Source organism: Dendrobates tinctorius, unplaced genomic scaffold, assembly GCF_039654945.1.
Source record: "Dendrobates tinctorius isolate UK_male_01 unplaced genomic scaffold, ASM3965494v1 ptg000089l, whole genome shotgun sequence".
Classification (NCBI taxonomy): domain Eukaryota; kingdom Metazoa; phylum Chordata; class Amphibia; order Anura; family Dendrobatidae; genus Dendrobates; species Dendrobates tinctorius.
In genome coordinates, this window is record NW_027361757.1 from 17,937,217 (window position 1) to 17,959,368 (window position 22,152).

Genomic DNA, 22,152 nt, shown 5'->3' on the forward strand with positions numbered 1-22,152 from the left:
GAATAATGATGGGCACAGAATGATCAATAGTAGATCAATCTGTCCCCATACAGTATCATGTTATCATGCTGCTGAGAGCAATGATTTATGTTCCGGCACAAAAAAATCCAATCACTTGATGAATATGCAGTATTTTGCTTGTTTAGTTTAATGCACCCAATGGTCCTCCATATAGTATAATGCCCACCCCATAGTCATCCATATAGTGTAATGCCCACCCCATAGTCATCCATATAGTGTAATGCCCACCCCATAGTCATCCATATAGTATAATACCCACCCCATAGTTCTCCATATAGTATAATGTGCCCCATAGTCCTCCACATAGTATAATGTGCTCCTTAGTCATCCATATAGCATAGTAAACTCCCCATAGACCTCTACATAGTATAATACTCCCCATAGCCCTCCATATAGTATAATATGCTTCTCGCAGTCCTCAATTTAGTATAATGCGTCCCATTGTCCTCCATATTGTATACTGCACCCAATAGTCTTACATATAGTATAATGCACCCCGTAGTCCTCCATATAGTATAATGCACTCACCATAGCCATCCATATGGTATAATACACCCCAATTGTCCTCAATATAGTATAATGTATCCCATAGTCCTCCATATTGTATAATGCCCCCCTTTAGTCCTCCATATAGTACAATGCACTCCCGAGAGTATAATGCACTCCATAGTCCTTCATATAGTATAATGCATTCTCCATAGGGCCTCTATACAGTATAATGCATTCCCCATTGTCCTCCGTACAGGAAATGCAGCACCCATATAGTACACATAGTATAGCTCAGCCCCCATGGAGTATAGCACAGCCTCATATAGTATAATGCACACCCTATATTCTTCCCATATTATGGTCACCACGTACTCACAGATTTAAAAATAAATAAATAAATACAATACTCACCTCTCCCCATTCCCTCATGGTTCAGGTCTATGAGGTGAGTTTTCTCAGCATCTCCACTGCTCGGCACAGCGTAGCACGCAAAGAAGAGACATTATCGCGCCCACTGCGTCAGAAACAGAGGAGGGAATGATGCGAGAGAGAGCATAACCTGACACTTTCTCCTCAATCATTGATTTCAATTGTTTTGTCCCGTATGCTGGTGCCGGGCCTCCCTGACTCACAGGCCCCATACTAGCCACATGGTGTGCCGCTATTAGTGGCATGCCACTGGCTCGGGGAGTGGAGGCCTTAGGCAAATGCCTAGTTTACCTTCTCCTAACACTATCACTGCGTTGAATTTAGCTCCAAAAAGTGACTTCTCTTTCCGCACTGCACTGGGCTATATTAAGTCTAATACTGCTACATTTATGTAAGTGAAGGCCTAGTTATACAAGGAACATATTTGCACCTATGGGAAAGGTAGATGTGTGGCATATTTAAGGGTTAAGAATAGAATGAAACAATCCATATAACTTTAACTCTCTGTTCAGTGTTGTCTGCTTTGCTCCTTTTGTGTGATTTTTCTGTTTTGTTCAAACTGTCACTATATTCATTGTATTTTGGTGTCTTACTGAAATGTCTCTTGTATTTTCTGTCTTTTTATTTCATCCGACTGCCTGTGTTGGGCGTTCTGGTTCTTGCATATCCATGTTCTGTTAAAGATGCAGGATGTAATATGCCGTTCTGTCCGCTGTAACAGATAATAAATCTTCTCTTCGTTTCCAGTCCTGGCAGTGGAAAGGCGTGCTGGGACATTCTGCATCTCTAACAGTCCCTTTTCCTTCTTCTTTTTCATAATCTTCTTCTCCTTCTTCCTTCCATTCCCCTGTCATGACCTCTGTAGACTCGGGATAAAAGTCCAGACGAGATAGATTTAAAGAATGAACCTTGGTATAAATTCTTTTCGGAATTGGAGTTTGGGAAACCGGTAAGTAGGATAGATCTCTTATCAGTAACAATGTGCTTTGTTATAGCTGCAAATAAAATAACAAGCCAAGCTGTGTGGTTTTTTTTTTGTTTTAGTTTTTTTTTCTTTTGCTGTGGGTGGAACAAATGTCCTTTTCTTGTTCATGGCACGGCGTATTTTGAAGCAAATCTTAGGTTTTCGATATAATTTTCTAAAAGATAATCGTTCATTAAAACCACCGTGAGTTCTACATGTTGTACTAACAGTGTTCTGCCACCCAGAAAGTGTACAAAAGATGTATAATTGGTGGAGTAAGGTTGAACGTGATGGACCGAATTCTTTTTTTCAACCTATGTAACCCTGTTTGTTGTCATTCCATTCTCCAGCCCCCACTGTTCCTGGTGTCCATTTATTGTGATTTCCTTTTTCCAGCTGCCTCTATAATTATGATTTCAAATTACATTATTGTCCAGCAGTTATCTGATTTATGGTCCCAACCAGTGATTGTATACCGATTCCACTGGAGCCTAGAGATCACATGTCGATATTTACAGAGAAGTCAGGAAACAATGTCTGGCTAGATTCCACTTACAGGTTTTACTAAGTCTCTATTACTGAAGGTAAATTTACAGCTACTGGTCTCCTATATAAGTGAGGGAGAGAAGGATCGGACAGTTTGACTTCAAAGCCTCATCCTTTTGTTCCCCTGGGAGATGTTGTGTGGCCCAAGGTGTCTGGTATCTACTTTCTTCTCTCCACACATGAAAAACACATGAACAGAGCCAAACTGAGCGATTATGTACGGTATATCGGGGAGTCGGGAAAGATTGCTATATGCTGTGTATGAGCAATGTTCATTCTTATGAGGAGAACTAAACATTGAGATCTATTTATCTAGACCACATGTGTGCAAATTTGATGACGGTGTCAACACCTCTCTGCTATACCAGGACTATTAGATATTCTACTTTACTTTTTTCTCCACCTCATGGCTGATTTTTCCATGGGAAAAAAGTCTTGACTGCACTTATTATAGATGAAATCTGCAGATGCTGGTTGGAGCAAGGAAATGCTGTGAAATTTTGACATCAGAAATACTCAGGTGTGATGTCTTGGTTTAGCTGAAGCTTGTTTACTTGACGCCTTCATTTACTTGTATGGGATATCTTTATTTTTGTGCTAAAGCTGTCATAAGTCTTGTTATATACACCAACCTCTATTAGAACAATTGTATACACCATACTCCACTAGAACACAGTCATATACACCTTGTCCTACTAGAATAATCATATACATTTTGCTCCCCTGGAACAATCGTATATATCCTGCTGCCCTGGGACAGTAATATATCATACTCCTATAGATCAGTAATATGCATCATGCTCTCCTAGATCAGTAATAGATCATACTCCTACAGTGTACATCGTGCTCCACCAAAAGAGTAGTATATGCCACGTTAGCTCAGAACAGTCATATACATCATACCCCTAGAGAAGATTCATATACAATATATTCCACTTGAACAGTCACCTTTACTACACTACACTAGAGCAGTCCTATACATGATGCAACAATACAACAGTTATATATCACGAAAGACCATGACAAGGCCCTACCTTTATCTCCTGAGACGTTGCACATCCACTTCTTGTCCTAACCTTTACTGTCCTCATTATGCATGGAGAGCATCACCAAAACGCTTCAGTTATTTTTTCACATTGGCAAAAATGTGACTGTTTTTCATCCATTTTTGCCTCCTGTGACCGTGTAACCAGTCAGTGAAAAACAGAAAGCAAATATTATCAGTTCACTGTCTGGTTTGTTTGGTGACACATTCCGCAAAACAGAGCAGAGGAGGATGTGTCCAATTTTCTTCCTGTGGACCACTAGAAATAAAAACTGCCATGCGACTAGTTGTGTAGAATATTATGTCTGTGTTCTTTTAGTGAAATAAGGTGACATCACACAGACAACTTATCCTAACGTGTGAATACAGCCTTCCTTTTATGAATTTGCCTATAAGAAATGGTCTAACGGTGCATGATCAGCTCCTAATGACGTTGTTAAATCATTTAGTAATTTCCTAGTTGGGCTGTACACAACTGTTGGCTGTGGGAAATGTAATTTAAACTGTTGAGACACATTTTCTTGGGAACACTTCAAAAACGTGCAAAAATGTTTGGGCATCTTTGTAGTTGTGCAAATGATACAACATTATGGAACAATAACAGGTAAATAATGTACATGGTAGCATAGTAACATAGGCAGGAGAGTCGGAAAGAACATAGAGTTAAACCAATATTGGAGCAAATGGCAAAAGAAAAACACACCATCTTGTGTGAAAAGACTAAATTACATTGTATGAGCTCAAATTATCCCCCACATCCCCCATAGTACTCCAAATGATTGTGCTTTGTGTAGTTATTTGAAGGCTTTACCAGTATTCATGAGTAGAATATATCAACCTTTAAGGGGTTGCCCAGTCATATAATATATAACATTGCAGACTTATCTTCAGGATAGGTCATCAGCATCAGATCAGTTAAGGTCCAAGACCCGGACAGATCAGCTCCTATTATACCTAGAGGTGGCCAGACATAAACATTGAATGGAGCTGAACAGCACAGCTCCTTTCTACGTGTAGTGGCTGCTGCCCAGTTTATCGACAGCGGTGACTTCGGACGTAGTCATCATACCTCCACTCATCTGATATGGATGACCTAGGCAGTGGATAGGACATCATTATTATATGGCTAAACATACTGTATCTCGGGGCACCAGGAACATGAGCTATGGAAGTTTGATTGTGATCAGTTGATTTTCTTTGACTGGAAAACAATTATTGTTTTTTCTTTAAATCAGTGGAGCTACATTTTTGTAGGCCATGAAGAAAGTATATAGTGTAAATTCGCTCTCCTCCAAAAGTACAAAAACTGAAACTTGCAGATAGCTAACTATAAATAGAAGAGACACAAAGTCTTACCTCATTAAAAAGTCTTTATTTTTCTCATTTATATAGCGCCATTAAGTCCACAGCGCTTTGCAGACCTCATCATAATCATCACAGTCCCCATTCGTGCTCACAATCTAAATTCCCTACCGTTATGTTTTTGGAGTGAAGGAAGAGACCGGATAACACCCACACAAACACAAGAACATACAAACTCCTCGCAAATGTTGTTCTTGATGGGATTGGACCCCAGTCCAAGACGGTGCAAAGCAACAGTGTTAACCACTGAGCCACTGCACTGCCTATAACTTTAAAACATGACTAAGGTAATTGTCAAGCAATTCCTACACTTCAGTTTTTCGGATCTCTGCAAGTTTTATAGGGTCATTTTAGATATATGGGTAAACTGCATTTATACCTGAGTTGCCAATTTTCGAGTCGGGTATTGCTCTGTTATAACAATGTGGATGGAACAGTAGTAATGATGCGGCCCAATAGTCATTGAATTATTAGGTTTACAGGTTATTAATTTTCTGTAAGGACTGGTCACAGACACAAGTGTTACTAAGACAGGCAGCTGATGCTCTGCATGATCTTTCTTGCTGAACGGTAACTTTGTACCGACTACACATTTCGTAAACTTTGTGGCTGAACTTGTCTCATTGTCCTACATTGCCATCATGGAATTTCAGCCATTTGTAAATGTGGTAGGTACCTGAGGCCTTCAAACACCTAATCTGTTAGTAATTTCCGTCCTTTCCTCTGGATGCTAAGCTCCTGCCCTATATTGACCCAAAGGAGTTAAATTCTTCGTGGTCACAAGGTGACCAAACTTGAGTTCTCCTTCTTGACTGCAGGTGAAAATCCACAGAGCGTGTGTTCACCTGTGCTCACACAGGGTCTTGCCCTAGCATGTTAGGGCTCTTCCTCAATGACTGAACTGCAAGCCTCTCCAACTAACCTAATCTCTTCTGACTTTCTGCATGGCTGCTTAGACCCCGTGGTATGGTATGGGACATGCTTTCGCTTGTTTCCTTCTCTGTATTCTCCTCTTCATGCAGATGCCTCAACCTGTGTGTTACTTTTTAAAGCCATACTTCTTTTGATATCTTGTCTTTCTTTTTTTTCCATTCCCTTATTTCCTCCTCTGCTTTCCATCAGCCTCCAAAAAAGATTTGGGATTATACTCCGGGAGATTGCTCTATCCTTAAAATAGAGGATAGGAAGGTAAAGACGCTTTCTTCATTTTGTCTGACAAAATCTGGTGCAAGTTTCTGACAGTTTGCTTTTGTTGAATGTGTGATTAGCTTTTTTTTTTTTTACAGCTTGCTCTGCTACTTTTATTGTGCTATTCTATTTGTATTGGCATGATGTCATCATGTGCTTTTCTACTCAAACTTGCATAACCATTTTTTAGTCTTAACTTTTCGCGAAGACTAATATTATGCTAGAGCAAAATGGACAGACAGTCGTAGATTCTCAACAAGACCCATATACATGAGCTTTTCTTTCTGTCCTATATTCCCTTGTGAAGTTTTTAGACTTTGTGCCCATGATGAGTTTTTGGTGAGCGTTTGATGCTGCATATTCTTGTGTCAAAAATGCATTGTGGATGGGATTTATAGAAATCTCATGCCCACTGGAGTTTATTACTTTATCGTAATCTGACCTGTGGTGCTTGTTTAAATTCCGCAACATGTCACTTTCTCTTACAGTTAGGTTGATTTTTTGTTCAGTTTTTCCCTGTAGAATTGTTTTAGATGTGGTAATTCTGCATGTAAAAAAATTATTTGCATTTTCAGTGGATTTCAAGTGTGGAAATTCATTAATAACGTATGTAATCAGCACATGACTGTATCAATAAAGTTTTGTGAAAGCCAATACCAGTAAGTGTCAAAAACTAAGCAGCTTAATTTTAAAAAAATGACATGCCAAAAAACACAGCGTAAAAACACTATAAAAACGCATGTAAAATACGCACTCCAACTCAATGAAAAAAGCACATGTAACTAAATTTACCTAAAAGGTGCAGAAATGCTGCAGGAAATATATAACATCAAATTCTCAGTGAAATCTCATTGTGGGAACGTAGCCCTGGTACGACTACTATATTGTGCTCAATTATGGTCACAGATAAGCAATATGAATCGCAAGTGAGACTTAACAGAAGTTCACATAAAACTGTTCTAAAGCAATCCATTTTTTTGGATGGTACCTTTTGTTTTAAAGGGAATCTGTCTCCTCAATTTGGTGGGCTATTTAAATGCCTTTTGTCCGGTCCGATGGGCGGTGTTTCGTCTCCTTTCCTCCACCCCATCCTTGGCAGCCGTCAGCAATATTTTCGGGAATTTGAGTAGTTGTCCTCCATAGTCGGCGCATGTGCAATGCAGTCTTGCCTCATGCACGTGCAGTATACTTTGCCCAGCTGCGGGCAAAGCCGAAAAGCATTACTGCGCATGCGCCGGTGAACTATGTCCCGGAAGTATTTCGCTTTGTTCCGGGACATAGTTCACCAGCGCATGCGCAGTAATGCTTTTCGGCTTTGCCCGCAGCTGGGCAAAGCATACTGCGCAAGTGCGAGGCAAGATTGCATTGCGCACGCACCGACTATGGAGGACAGCTACTCAAATTCCCAAAAATATTGCGGACGGCGGCCAAGGATGGGGTGGAGGAAAGGAGACGAAACACCGCCCATCTGACCGGACACAAGGCATTTAAATAGCCCGCCAAATTGAGGTGACAGATTCCCTTTAAAGGGAATCTGTCAGTAGGATCATCCCTCTTAAATGTGTTTTGCCACGAACAAAGTTCATTTTAATGACTAGATCTTGTTATAATAATTTCCATAATTGGATGTTTTTTGTTTTTTAATATATTGTGCTGAGACAATCTTATAAATGTGCCCCTGCTATGTAGTGGCTGTGTCTGACCGTGCAGGGACATGGTCTGATCATACCACATCTCCTGCGCAGGGGAGGAAGCAAAAGTGAGTATACAGACAGGACAGCAGGGGATCGTCAATAATTGTTTGATGTAAAACATTTTTTAAAAACAGGCAGGGAAATTCTATACCTCACAAAAGATCAAGCTGTCATTCCCTGCTGTAATGTCTGAATGCTCTTTTGCTTCCCCCCTGCCCAGGAGCTGAGGTATGTCCCTGTACAGTCAGACACAGCCATTACACAGTACACAACAGGGGTCATTTATCTCAGCACAGGAACATTTTTTGAACACATCCAGTTGTGGAACTTATTATTTCTCCAAGATGTAGTGATTCAAATCAACTTTAAAATGAACTTTGTTCATGGGACAACCCCCTTTAAGTAGTATATATGGGCATGTAGGGCATAGGAAGCTGATTAAAGTAATACCATTATATCTGCGATCCAGTGTCTTATTCCAGAGAAATTCATGATTTTCTTTTATGTAAATGAGCTGCTCAGGACTATGGGCCGGATCCTGATCTGCATGAGACTCTGCTTCCAGAGGCCTAAGCTGCAGTTACTAGTATGAGACATGTGACTAACATCTGTGCCAAACTGAATTTTGTCATTTTACAACATACACTTGCTGCAGCTCTCACAGCTCTGTTGTTTTACAACACTATTGCAGCCCTGTCTGCCTATGAGATGGAAGCTGAAGCCGAGAGGAACCTGCAGATGTGTCAGGTATGATCACACACAGCTCTGCAGTGAGATCAGGAGAGCAGAGAGCGGCCATCACACTGGTAACTCCACCTTCATGTAAAATAATCCATGGAGGAAGATTCTCATGCAGATCAGTGTCCGGCCAATAGGCCTGAACAGCTCATTTACATATGTGAAAATTGTGGATTTTTCTTAAGTAAGACATTAGATCACAGATATCTAGGTATTATTTTATTCAACTTCCTGTGACCTACATACCCATATAGACGGCTTAAGAGGGTTTGCTCTACTGACAGATTCTCTTTAAGTTTCCCGACAGGACACACACAAATCAGAGCAGCATCAGGTAGTTGGGTATCAACAAACCCAATACTTTTGTTCTCACTGAAAATAGGCCACCATCAGAGGCATCATATGGGGCCACAAAAAGTGAATACACGTACGGAAGTGCAGGGACTGACTCCATACAATTTCCATGTTTATGGTCAATTGCAAATTATAATAGTTTTTTATTCTTTTCTGTTTGTAATTTGTGCTTGCAATTATAGGAGATGTTGCACAATTCAGATTTATCCCCTATTCTCAGAGTGGGTGATAAATGTCTAATCACTGAAGCCCCCACCAATCATTACATTGGGGAGTTTTAAAGGGAACCTGTCACCCCCCCCCCCCCCCAGGGCCTATTAAAGTAAAAGAGCCACCTTCAGCAGCACTAAGGCTGCATTCTGTGAAGGTGGCTCTTATGTTTATTATCCCTAGGAACGCTGAAATAAAGACTTTTATAAATTGCCTGCCGTACCTCTGTTGCGCAATGGAAGTATGTTTTCTCCCCCTGTCTCAACCGCCTCGCATCCATCAATCTTGCCTCCCCTCCATCAATCTTGCCTTCCCTTTCCGACGTATTACGGTGGAAGAAAAAGGCGGAGGGAGATGGGGACAGGCGCAGAGATCCTCACTGCGCAGGTGCCAGATTCCCAGCCCCGCAGTGTGAATACATCATAACACACTGCGGGGCGGGATTTGGGGCCTCCGCTACACGCAGGCGCGATATCCTTACATCATCACCTGATGTAAGTTCCCGGGCAGCGTGCACGGCGCATGCCCGAGAAATGTTTGCAGAGTGCAGACGCTGGTCACGTAACAAGGAAGAGAGGAGGCAGCGCACAGAGGCAAGAGGGGCATGATGGACAGCTGCGAGGCGGTTGAGACAGGGGGAGAAAACATACCTCCATGACGCAATAGAGGTATGGCGGGTAATTTATAAAAGTCTTTATTTCAGCGTTCCTAGGGATAATAATAATAAGAGCCACCTTCACAGAATGCAGCCTTAGTGCTGCTGAAGGTGGCTCTTTTACTTTAATAGGCCCTGAGGGGGTGACCGGTTCCCTTTTAAGCCCCATTTCTCATCACTGCACGACAATACTGATAAATTTTGGAATTGAAAGGGGTAGTCGAGAGCACAGGTTGATGATCCATTAAATGTCTATGGGCCTAACAAGTAGCTAAGCGCTGTACTCTGCTGTCTTTTTCAGTGCAATAGACAACAAGAGCTGCAGGGCACATGATCACCAGCTACTTCATTCAAGTGTTCCTTAATGTAGTAACACATCCTTGAGAAATGGGGCTTTGGCCCTCATTCTAGTAAACTGTTGGAGTGATAGTGGTGGAGAACACAGGGAGCAGAAGTGTATTGCCTATCCTGGTAAATTCGTGATATATGTTGTAAGGTGACAGCTTGACAGGTCCTGGATGGGAGGTATGCATCACAGAGGTGCCCAGCCTCGGTGATGTAGGACCTTTAAAAGAAGGCCCCAGCACATATAGTACAGATACGTGTTGTGTAGTGGGCCCGGATTTTGGGTCCTGGTTCTAGGAAAGGCCAAAAAGCTGAGTGGGATTGGTTCTTCCCTTCTCTCCAGTTTCAGGACGTGGAACAAGCTATTTAAGCAGTTCAGCTGCCTCATTCAGTGTTTTGGAGTAGAGGTGGTAGTCTGACAGAAATTGATCATTTGTGTATGCTGAGCGAGCCATTTGGTTTTCTTTTTGTTGCTCATGTCCTTTTATGCTGGAAGGAAGAGTCTGTTCTCTGTTTTTCCATTTGTTTCTCTGAAGATATAAATTATGGACTTTAGTAAATCAACCTGTTTTTCACTAAGAACTTTGCTACCTGTGAATATCTCAACTGCTGCCAAAGAGTGGAATAAAATTCCTACAATGTCTTTTGTGGGGAAACCCATGACTCAGTGTGTTGTTTTTGTTTTTGGTGAAAAAGCTAAACAAAATGGTATGAAAAGAGGGAACACAAAAGTAATGCATCAGTGTGACTTTTAGCTGGATTTTAATTATTACCAATCTTCATAATGTCACATTAGATGGCAACATTTGAAATCCTGGTGGCCATCTTACCTTTATTTAGCGAAATCTGCGGATTGGGAAGAAAATGACAAAGTGTGAAGAGCATTGAAAATTTCAGCAATTTGCTGAGTGCAAACAGATTCCGACTGTTGTTACCGTAAATATAGAACGTAAGTAATACGTGGTTCGTTAGTTGTGTAGTTCATGTCGGGTGAATAATAGTTGATGCTGGACATTAAACATTGGAGTACACCACAGATGTTGCAGTACTGTAGAATTTCGTTATTCTTAATACAGTAGTTTAGTTTGGGCCTTAACAATGTGAAGGCAATAAAACTGGAATCATTCACAGCAGACCGCATTGACAAGTTGACCGTAAACCACCAAGCCTGTTCTGGCATGCCACTGCCGGTCTATAGTTTCTTGTGCCTACTATGGCATTGCCTTTCATTGACACCAACATTCCCTTGGTTATGACCCTGCAGTGTGATTCAAGCATGATATTTGCAGAATATGAGAACAGTCACAGGGCAAAGGAGGCAATAATGGTTTACAAGTAGATGTTCACCGAGATTATCCCTACTGTGTTTTTAAGGAATGTGCAGGCCACACTCAGGCTATGTTCACACCATTGGTGCAGATTTGTGGTGTGGGTTCTGCACCATAAATCTTCAAAGCTTTACTGTAATAAGCAGATAAATGGGGTTTTTGAAACCCCATTCACATTGCGGAAAAGTCTACATGAAAATAATAATATTTTCACATTTGCAGCATGTTGATTTTTGTTTGGACTTTTGCCACAGATTTTACCCTACGTAATGCTCCTTTAGGGTACCTGCGCACCAAGTTTTCCAAGAAGAACACTCTTCAGGACGGGTTAGTGTTTTTCATCCTGACGTGTCCTTTTATTATTTTTTTATACATCTTTTTGGTCATTTCCTGAGTGCTTTGCCATTTTTGACAATTCTTTGGTCATTATTTTTTCTCCATTCAACAATTAAATTCTATTGGTGTCTGAAATGAAAATGCTGGGAGAGTGCTCAAATAAAGATGTTCTGGCACCTTTTAAGCATTTCCATTGATCTGTATGGTAAAGCACAGAGGACATTTTTTTGAAGCCTGAGACTAAGATGCTCCAAAGCCTGAAGAAATACAGAGCAAGTTGGTTTTACAGAAAAATGCATAGTTCAGTCTTTCGAGCGTTACGGGAGTCCTTTTTCAGGAAAAATCTGCCTGAAAAATGCGTTGTGTGCACATGCCCTTATTGAGTAGGGTCAAATCTGCACCTGGATTTTTTTACAGATTTGTGACCAAACCACAGCAGAAATTTACCATTATGCATGTGCAAGACCCTCACCTGAGTCACGTGTCCATGTTTGATAGCATTTGTAAGACCAAATCAATGGTTAAAACCTACAATGAGTAAAAGTGTAGAGGAAAGAAATGCACCCCATCTCAGACTTAAGCTTTTTCCACACAGCAATCTATTTCCATCAGTATTTTGTATCAGTATTTGTAAGCTAAAACCAGGACTGAAAAATCCTGCGGAAACTATACAGCCTCATTCAGACACTCGTTTTCACATACATGTGCCTTTTGTTTTTGATGTACAGAACACGTATCTTACCTATTATAACCTGCAGAGTCACAGAACACAATTACCCATAAAAGTCTACCGGTACATGAAAAATCACTGACTCTTAGGCCGGGGTCACACTAACCGACGCAAAATACGGTCAGTATTTTACATGCGTAATACGGATGAATGACCCCTAAACAGTGCTCCGTATGTCATCCGTAAGCAAGGTGTGGTCGCGTATTTTGCGCATCTAAGCATCCGTATGTAATCCGTGTGGTGAGATTTTCTCGCAGGCTTGCAAAATGGACATATAATGGAGCCCTATGACAGGGTTTCTAAACAGAAACCAAAGAATAGATATAGACACATAGAATACATACATATATATATATATATATATATATATATGTGTGTATTCTATGTGTATATATCTATTCTTTCATTTCTTTATTAAACCTGTCAGTGTGAGTTTACTGTATAGCGCACCGAATTGCCGGCTTTGCTAAAAGACACCGGGTGCGTATTTCTCGCAAGTCACATGTGTGGTCCGTGTGTAATCCGTATTTTTTGCGCACCCATAGACTTGCATTGGCGTATTACGGCCGTAGTACGCTGACGATCGCAGCATGCTGCGATTGGCATGGAGCCTAGAATACGGATGAGAAATATACGGCTGGTGCGAGGGACCCCATAGAGAATCATTGGTCCGTGTCTAATGCGTGCTTTTAGCGCCTCTCACTCGGCCGTATTCCTCGCCAGTCTGACCCCGGCCTTACACATTGCCATCCACGGGCAATGTGTATGCTGTCCGTTTTAACATTGTAATGGTTAGGAGAAGTTATTCAATTTTTATTTCATGAGAAAACCCTGATGGTAAAAACTGACACACAGACCAAATACTGATGAAGCTCAGAGGCCTAATGGTAGGATTTCCAACTCCTCTGTATAAAGGCCTAAGGCTGGGGTCACACTTGCGAGTGTGATGTGAGAAACTCGCACGAATCTCTCGCATTAAAACCGGGCACTGCCGCCAGCACTCGGACCGGAGTGTGCAGCTGCATGTATTTCTGTGCATGTATTTCTATGCAGCTGCACACTCCGGTCCCGAGTGCCGGCGGCAGTGCCGGGTATATTGATGCGCGAGTTTCTCACATTATACTCACAAGTCTGACCCCGGCCTAACACTCCTGCTCTTAAATAAAAAGACTGATGCAGAACTCTGACGTGTGAATTTGGCCTTTAAATTGTAAAACATTTTGTGTGTGTTATCAGTAATTGTCCGCTGCTCAGATTACAAATAACTTTGCTTGCATATACGGCTGGTTACAGACACTTAGGACAAGTATCTGGATAATGTCCCCATACATCATCTTTCCACACACTCTGGGGGTCTCCACAGGAGGATACCTATCTGTCTGAAGTATACACTGTTCCAATAACACAGTCCAGAATCCTCCAGTATAGAAGTGTCTTACTGGTCTCTGGTGCATCTCGAGCAGGATAGTAGGGTCTTGATAATACCACCACGCTGGTAGAAGACCTTCCTGACTGTAGATATAGTCTGATCCGCACTTTCTTGGCACAGTCTACTTATGTTACCTCTTCCTGGACTAATCTTAGTCCTGCCCTTGATGCCACCAAGCTGTCCCTGCTTAAGTGTGAGGCTCTGCATGGGACAATACATTCTCTGGGCTCCTCCTCCTTTGTGAAAGACAACCAGGCATAGAGAAAGTGTTCAGTAAGTTCAGTATCATTCATGGTCCTTTGTCTATAAATAAAGCATCATCATGTTGGCTCTAAAAAGGCTGACTATTTCTACATTCCAGTTTGAGCTGCGTCATAACTGTACCATGTGGCCATCTTTTATTTAGGTGAACCATGAAAAACATGCTGGCCTTAAAGGGAATCTTTCAACAGGTTTATGTTATATAATCTGAGTATAGCATGAGGTAGGGTCTGCGACACAGATTTCTGGATGTGCCACTTATTAGGCTGTGTGCTGTTGTTCCTTTACAATAAATGTTTTATCACCAGGATATTATCACTACCAGACTAGCTCCCTTGTGCCGAGTGCTCCAACCACACCCCCTCCTCTGATCAGCCCCTCACTGTTACTAGACAATGTACACAGAAAGCTGTGGTGTGTGCAGGGTTATCTTTCTGTGTTCTGCTACATCTATAAACTCTGATGGTGTCACAAATACTGCACCCAGTAAACTAAGTGGTACATTGTTGAAATCATGATATTTTTTTCCTACATTATGCTGCTCTCAGATTAGGTAAAAACAACCTAGTGACAGATTCCCTTTAATTGGCCAGCTCCGCATGATCTAGAGCTTTGGTGGTCTTTACAGAAAGAATAGTATTGTCTTAATACTAATTTAAACGTCCTAATTTTCAAATCATGACATCTCATGTCTTGTCTTAATACACCTGAACAGCAATTATTATTATTATTATTATTATTATTATTATTATTATTTATTGTTATAGCGCCATTTATTCCATGGCGCTTTACATGTGAGGGGGGTATACATAAAAACAAGTACAATAATCTTAAACAATACAAGTCATAACTGGTACAGGAGGAGAGAGGACCCTGCCCGCGAGGGCTCACAATCTTCAAATACCTCCATGTTTATATCTTGCAAATATATACTGTGCATACACTATCATAGACCCAATTTCTGCCAACCCAATAATGTGCTGTATGTTACACCTAAAGCTTCAACTGATTGTGATTTGTTTTTCATTTTTAATTGCTACTATTAAAAAACATTGTATGGTAATTAGTGATGAGCGAATGTGTCGGATAAGAAGTTATCCGAGCATGCTCACTTGCTAACCGAATGTCTTTGGCGTGCTCAAATAATATGTTTGAGTCCCCTTGGCTGCATGACTTGTGGCTGCAAGACAGTCGCAACACATGCAGGGATTGCCTAACAAACTGGTAAACTGGTAATCCTGCATGTGTTGCGGCAGTCGAACATCCACGAGACATGCAGCCGCGGGAACTCTTACATATTTTTTGAGGACACCAAAGACACTCTGTAGGCATACATGCATGCCCGGATAACTCCTTATCCAACACGTTCGCTCATCACTAATGGTAATTTAACAAAAAATAATAATAATTCTCCTATACTTAATTTTAATATGGAAAAGAAAACAATTTGACACAGAGTGGTATACCGGATGTAACTTCACTAATGATTTCTCATGCGCATCAATATTGTAAAACCATTAGTATGGCTACATGGTAACTGCTGGCTGCTGCGTCTTAATTTTCAGCTTTCCAAATACGTGATCCATATGTGAGCCAGCATGTGTATAGATGTAACTAGTTGGCACATTCACAACCAATTTAAACAATGGGGTCCCAATTCATGAGACATTTTCTCCAGTTTTCTCTCATAAAACACCTTCAAATTACACAAAATTTTTTCGCAACATTGAGCAAAAATCTTTTTGTGAATTTTGGTGTTCTCACTCCAGTTTTGGTCTTCTCCACTAATGTGGGCAGAGCTGAGGTTGGGAAAGTGACAAATCCCACCTAGTAAATTAATGAAAAGTTATGGAGTAACTTGCACCAGAAATGTTACTCTGGTTCCCAATAGTACATGTGCCTCTTAATAAATTTCTGACAATTGTTAATTTTTGCAAAAAAAAATAAAAATGAATTGCTTTAATTTTGCATATGATATAAATGGAGACTGTACCATGGGAACTACATCAAATTCTGTATATTTTTGAGGATTAATAGGGTGGTAGAAAATTGGCTTGTTACATATGAATCTCTCATTTGTAGTCACTCTGAGGTAACGCTATACTTCTTTTCAGCCGTGATTAAATTAGGAAGAAGTGATATTGATTTATTTTGGCATCCCGATTGGCCTTTATAAGGGGCACTTATTGGGATCAATTGCACTCCTAACTTTACCTATAATAAGGCATTGTAAAGGGAATATCTCCTAGGTAAAGATTCCTTTTAAAATTGTTATGGCATGCTCCTGCTAAATGGTGCATTTAAACCTGTACAGATGCGTATTATAGGGCAGGAGGAACTGAGGAACTGAGCATATTAGTGTGTAACTTTTAGTAATAGGCTATGACATGAGTTATATTCAGTATAATTCTCTCAGTTGGAGCTCATTGAGTGGACATTTTCAGTGATTGATGGAAAGCTGTCAATCATTGGGTGCAACTGACATAAAAGAAAAAACAGGAATTTATACCAATAAGCTACAATTTATACTTACTCTTTTCACAGAAAACAAAATATCATCTGCTCAGTCCCTCTTTGCCTATAACATGCTGCTGACAGATTAAATAGCAGTTTCATGGTGACAGGTTACTTTTAAAGCAAGAAGTGACACATTTTGACATTGCTGTTAACTAAAGCAGAAAATGAAGCTTTTTTGTGATCTTTAATTATTCAGAACTGTGAAATGTAAAACATGAACGTCTTCAGTTTTTCTGCATTTATTGTAGTTATATAACATTTTACGGAACAAATGAGCAAACGTATGTATCCTGTTGTGTCTTCTCATCCTTGAAAGTGTGTCCTACAGTGACATGCAGAGACCAATTTCTATGTGTAATGTCTGTTATTTTCTATTCTTCTTTGACTAGACTGATCTAGAGAAAGACCTCTATCAGTACGAGTCTGAGTTAGATGCAGATTTAAAGAGAATGGATAAGTGTTATACAGCTTCCACAAACATGGTATGAAAGTTCTTTCTACTGTTAATTTACCTGTAGAGCAAACTTTTCTGCAAGATATGGAATGAAGAAAGGCTTATGTCATAACAGCACTAATCCCATCTGCAGCCTGGCCTATGGAATGTGTGACAATATGGCATTTCTGCAGCTTACTATGTACAGTATTCTCCTACCCCTGCTGTAAACATACAATTACATAGTAATATATCTGTGCATGTGTCAACCTGGAGAAATGCATCATGTGGCTGGCATGTGCTTGTGAACCTTGCTCTTCATATGTGTGTGGTGCATTCTCATGTAGAACCAGACAATCCATTTTAGTACAGTGTCATATCTACAATATTACTTAGAAAATGTGTGCTCACCAGGAGTGTACAGGATAAAAAAACATGGCTGGACCATGAACCTGTCAACTTCATTGACTGACAATCAAATACTGTCATGCCGAGTGCCTCTTCTTTACCAGGCCCCAGCTGCGTACATCATGAATTCTCGTGAGGCCTAATGTGACTATAATGCAACAGGGACCTAGTAATCAGAAGGGGTGCCCAGAATGACAGCATTTATGTGCCAGGCAAGGAAGTTTGTGAGACTGAGTACTAATGGGGACGCCAGACAAGGGTCCTAAGAATCTTTTTGTTCATCTTCAGTGATTGATTGATTTCTGAACCATACCTGTCTATGGGTTGTGCCTGGTATTGCAAGTCAGCTCCACTGAAGTAAATGGCACTGCAATACATTTCCTAACGCATGAACAGGTGTGTTAGGCGTCGGGTTCCTGCCTCTGCACAGCAGGAATCCCGAGCCTTGCCTTCTGCGGTCTCCCATTCTTCTCCAGCCGCAGAGGAGCCTGCTCAGCAAAGACGTCGTTCCCAGTGTCTTGCTCAGTCTACTTCTGTTGGCTTGGTTACTGCTGCCAAACAGGGTTCAGCTATGGTAACCTGCAATAGCCAGCAGCGAGCAGCTCTTGGGACTAAGTCCTTCTTTCGGCCCACTGAGCATGCCCATGGGAAGTCCTCTCATTGGAGGTCTGAGGTCACGTGCTCAGGTCCTATTGCTGCTCCCATTGGACCACTAGGAAGGTACCGGAAGGACGCTGCCATAAAAGGTTTGCATGGCCGCTCGGCCATGCGCTAGTATAGACTCTTAATACTCATGGTGTGTATGATGATGGATGCATGTATCTGGTGACTGACCCCTACCCTTGGTTGTGTCTGTTGATATAGGGATTCAGGGTTAGAGTAAACACCAAGGGGTGGCTGTGCTCACGCCACTGTGCTCACGCCACTGTGCTCCTGGTACTCTGCACACACTAGCGTCCGATGGTGTTGCCCACTGCAGGGCACTATCGTACCATGGCAAGTTACACAGTCACCGCCTGTGCGGCGCCGTGTGCAAGTTAAGCGCTTTCCTTCCTAGTCCGGGTAGTTAGTGGCGTCCGCCAGATCGGTGCTGTGCGCACGTAGTGCACTTTATCTATTTAGTTGTTTCCTCCTGGCACTGCAGTTCCGGTGCTGAGCACTAGTGTGTCTAGAGGGGCTCTGACCCAGTGTCTCAGGGGTAGAGTCCTGTGACTATACCCTAGTGTTTACACTGCCGTGCTCTGTGAGCTTAAACAAGCCACGGCATTTATGTTTGGCGGCCTGCTTGGCGGCCATGCGACTCTGTGAGGTAAGAGTCCTCCTTGGTACACACAGGGTGAAGTTAACCCCGTGAGTTCCTTTATTATACCGCCATATCACGTCCTCCGTTACGAAGCAGCAGTTTTTCACCTCTGCACGGTGGACCCCAGGTTGCGATCGCACTTCCTTATATTTTACATTTAGTGCGATCCGCAACCCTAACAAGGTGTGGTACTATCTTTTTAATGAAAAAAAACATGTTATTTCTAATTCAGGACAACCTAGTTTTAATATGTACATTGCTGATATTTAGAGGGTTCCTCAGCATACATTGTAGCAGATGTAGGCTGACACTGCATTACCCTGTATTATAGTGTTTGAAAACTCATCAACTCCTAGTCCTACCAAGATCTTTCCCAAGATGCTATAAAGGAACCTTCATACCATTCACCACATCAGGCCATACCAAACATGATGATTTCCGAAAATTGGAAAAGGGAAAATTGGCACATCCAGCCAACGTTATTCAAAATGGATTCCACGTTTTTAATGAAACTCTAATAAAGCTTGCCATTTTATATATCGTCAGCTGGATGTGCCGATTTTCCCTTTTTCCAATTATCTACGGCTGAACTTCACAAGCATAACCGGCACCCGCAACAAAGTCTTCAACCAGAATCATCAGACAGCACAGCATGCTGAGCTCATATCCCCCAATATCCTTCCAATGATGACTTCTAGTAATGAGATACCCTGCCTGGATGTGAGAAGCTACCAAAAACTTTGAGCCTGTTTCATCAAAGATTTTACGCAAGAATTCTAATGTAAAAGCTTTGTGAATGGGAATTTGTGAATTTCACTCAACAAATTCATGACACCACAAATTTTACTCATGCATGCAAGGCACACGCCACTCTTCAGATGCTTCTGATTCTTAAGAGGTGTGCGCTTCTCAATGAATCAGGAGCCTTCCCCTCATCATGATCGGCATGAAGATCACCGGCCTTGATGAGTTGGGTTCTAATTCTCTTTGGAGACCAGTTTTAATTTGTGAATTAAATAATTCTATTGGATGGTTGTGAATGAAACCTAAATTGCAGCATTGGAACCTTAGACTTGTGGATACAAGCAATAGTGATGGATCTGATGAGTAAGGCCTGTTTCACACATCAGTTTTTCACCATCAGTCAAAATCCGCCGTTTTGCAAAAAAAAATGGATCCGCCATTTTGGTTGGCGGATCCGTTTTTTTTCCCATTGAGTTGCATTACCGGCGGATCTTGACGGATGGCCATTCGTTGGATCCGTTTTTTTGCGGATCCGCCAAAATTTTGGTGTCCGCTAACATGCCTGGACGGACCATGCAACGTTTTTTCGGCCGTCTGGATCCGCATTTTACATTGCGCATGAACGGAGGATTTGCCTCGGCCGCAAATTTAACCATAAACCCTGTTCTGGCGGCAGAAAAAAACTCTCTCTCTCAGCGGTTCCTTTAAAATTCTTCCTTCAACGGATCCGTTAAAACAACGGTCCGGTGCCAAACGTTGTGGTCAGTACATGAACGGATCCGTTGTTCTCCATTTTAGCGGATTTTAACTGACACAAAAAACTGATGTGTGAAACAGGCCTAAGCACAGGGCTCCACAGAACTGCAGATCAGCATCAGAAAACTTTGCGGCTGCCAAGTCAGGATATTTGCTATAATAGCATGCATTATTTTAGCAAATCAAAATTCATAAATCTGTTCTGTAAATTGCCTCCAACAGGCACATATTTTCCTAAATCAGTTGGGCCTTGTAGCAGAATCTCATTAAAAGCCAGTCTTCTGATTCAGTGAAATCAATTAACGCTATGGAAATTCTTTCCCAGAGCACGTTTTGATTTCACAATTTTAATTAATTCTGTTCCCCGTTTCTTCTTCTAAATCTAGCCTGTGTAAGAGCATTTCTTTAGGTCTTGCATTCATATAATATGTTGGTTGACTTGATTCTAGCCCTCTTTACTTAAATTTAATTAAAGTGGTTTTCTTTAATATTGATGACCTATCTTTATAGGCAACAATCATATTAGTGTGGCCCGACTCTCACCCCCCTCATTGTATAATGAAGGGTCCACAGTGCTTCAGCAAGCACAATGGTCTCTTGAGTGTTTCCCTGGCGCAGCTCTTTATATTTGTTAGTTGCTATGCCTGGTAATACAGCTTGCTCCAATTTACTTGTATGGGGCTGGGTTGCAAAGAGCTATAGTACGAAGCACGGTTTGGCACTAATTGAACAGAGCCGTTTGCTGCAAAACCCTTCAATATACTGATTGGTGGCGGTCAGAGTCATGTCCATTTTGATATTGATGACCTAACCTATCACCAATATTAAAATCAGTCCTGAAAACCACTTTAACCTCGCCCAATCCAAATGGACCGTATACCTAGCAAACTGTTGCCCACCCAAGTGCTCGCCACATGGATGTGCATCCCTGTTGTTGGTTCTACTACATGCACTGCTGTTGTATATTGTGATGCTGTTCATATATGTTTTGTCTTGCCATGTTGCTGTTTGCTTGTCTGTGCTTTGCAATACCTTTGGCTGATTAGTAAAATTGCTTCCATAATTGTGTACTATGCAATAATGTGGCTATCACAGTAATGATATTGACAAATCCTTCCAATATGCACTTTGCCAGTTGTTGCTATCCCATATCGAATGTGCAGTATTATGGGTATATAGGAAGATCTTCCATCGGGCTAAGTTCTTTCAACAAATTAGCAGAAAAATCCAGTCTGTTACTAGATGGTCTGTATGAAAGAAAGAGCTACCTAAAATATAGACCTGTTTCTTTGGAAACACATAATTCTGCATCTCATTCCTGGACGCTGGTATCGTACCATACCTCTATTTTGAACACAACTAAAAACTAGTACATACATAAAGGTGACATTTTTCATGTTTTTGCTCACACTATGGGCCCTTTCCCACCCTGATAGAGGTAAATTATCTGCAAGTTTTAATCTTTGCCCACATTTCTGTGTGCTACCCTACCAGGCTTGGCACAACCATGCGGCACAGAAGCTCAAAGAATATTTTTGACTATGAAATTTAGATTTTATTTCTAGTATTGGCTACTTGGACCTACCGTAATCTATATAGTAAGGTATTCACTTTGATGCTTAGTAAATGGTTTAAAAAGTAAATCTCTTTAAATCCCAGAGTTGGGAAACTTAAGCGTCTAAGGAGGATGAGGAGCTTCATCCCAGATACTTTGCTTAACAATTTATTAAAGGGGTTGTCTGGTCAAAACACTCTGTGTGACTGCAGACTTATGAATCACCCAGCACACGCACTGTTCTCTGTGGGGATTCGTCGGTTTAAGACCTGGGACTGAAGGGTAAGTATGAGTTATACATACCCCGGCCAG

General features: G+C 41.3%; 1 protein-coding gene across 1 annotated transcript in view; it reads left to right on the forward strand.

Annotated features, from left to right (window-relative positions):
• LOC141098245 (sorbin and SH3 domain-containing protein 1-like) overlaps positions 1 to 22,152 on the forward strand; it is a 529,519-nt gene that overhangs the window by 457,436 nt on the left and 49,931 nt on the right. The window contains exons 21-23 of the mRNA XM_073585871.1: positions 1,805 to 1,888; positions 5,979 to 6,044; positions 17,031 to 17,123. Of these exons, the coding sequence (XP_073441972.1) occupies positions 1,805 to 1,888; positions 5,979 to 6,044; positions 17,031 to 17,123 (243 nt within the window). The remainder of the gene's footprint in view (positions 1 to 1,804; positions 1,889 to 5,978; positions 6,045 to 17,030; positions 17,124 to 22,152) is intronic.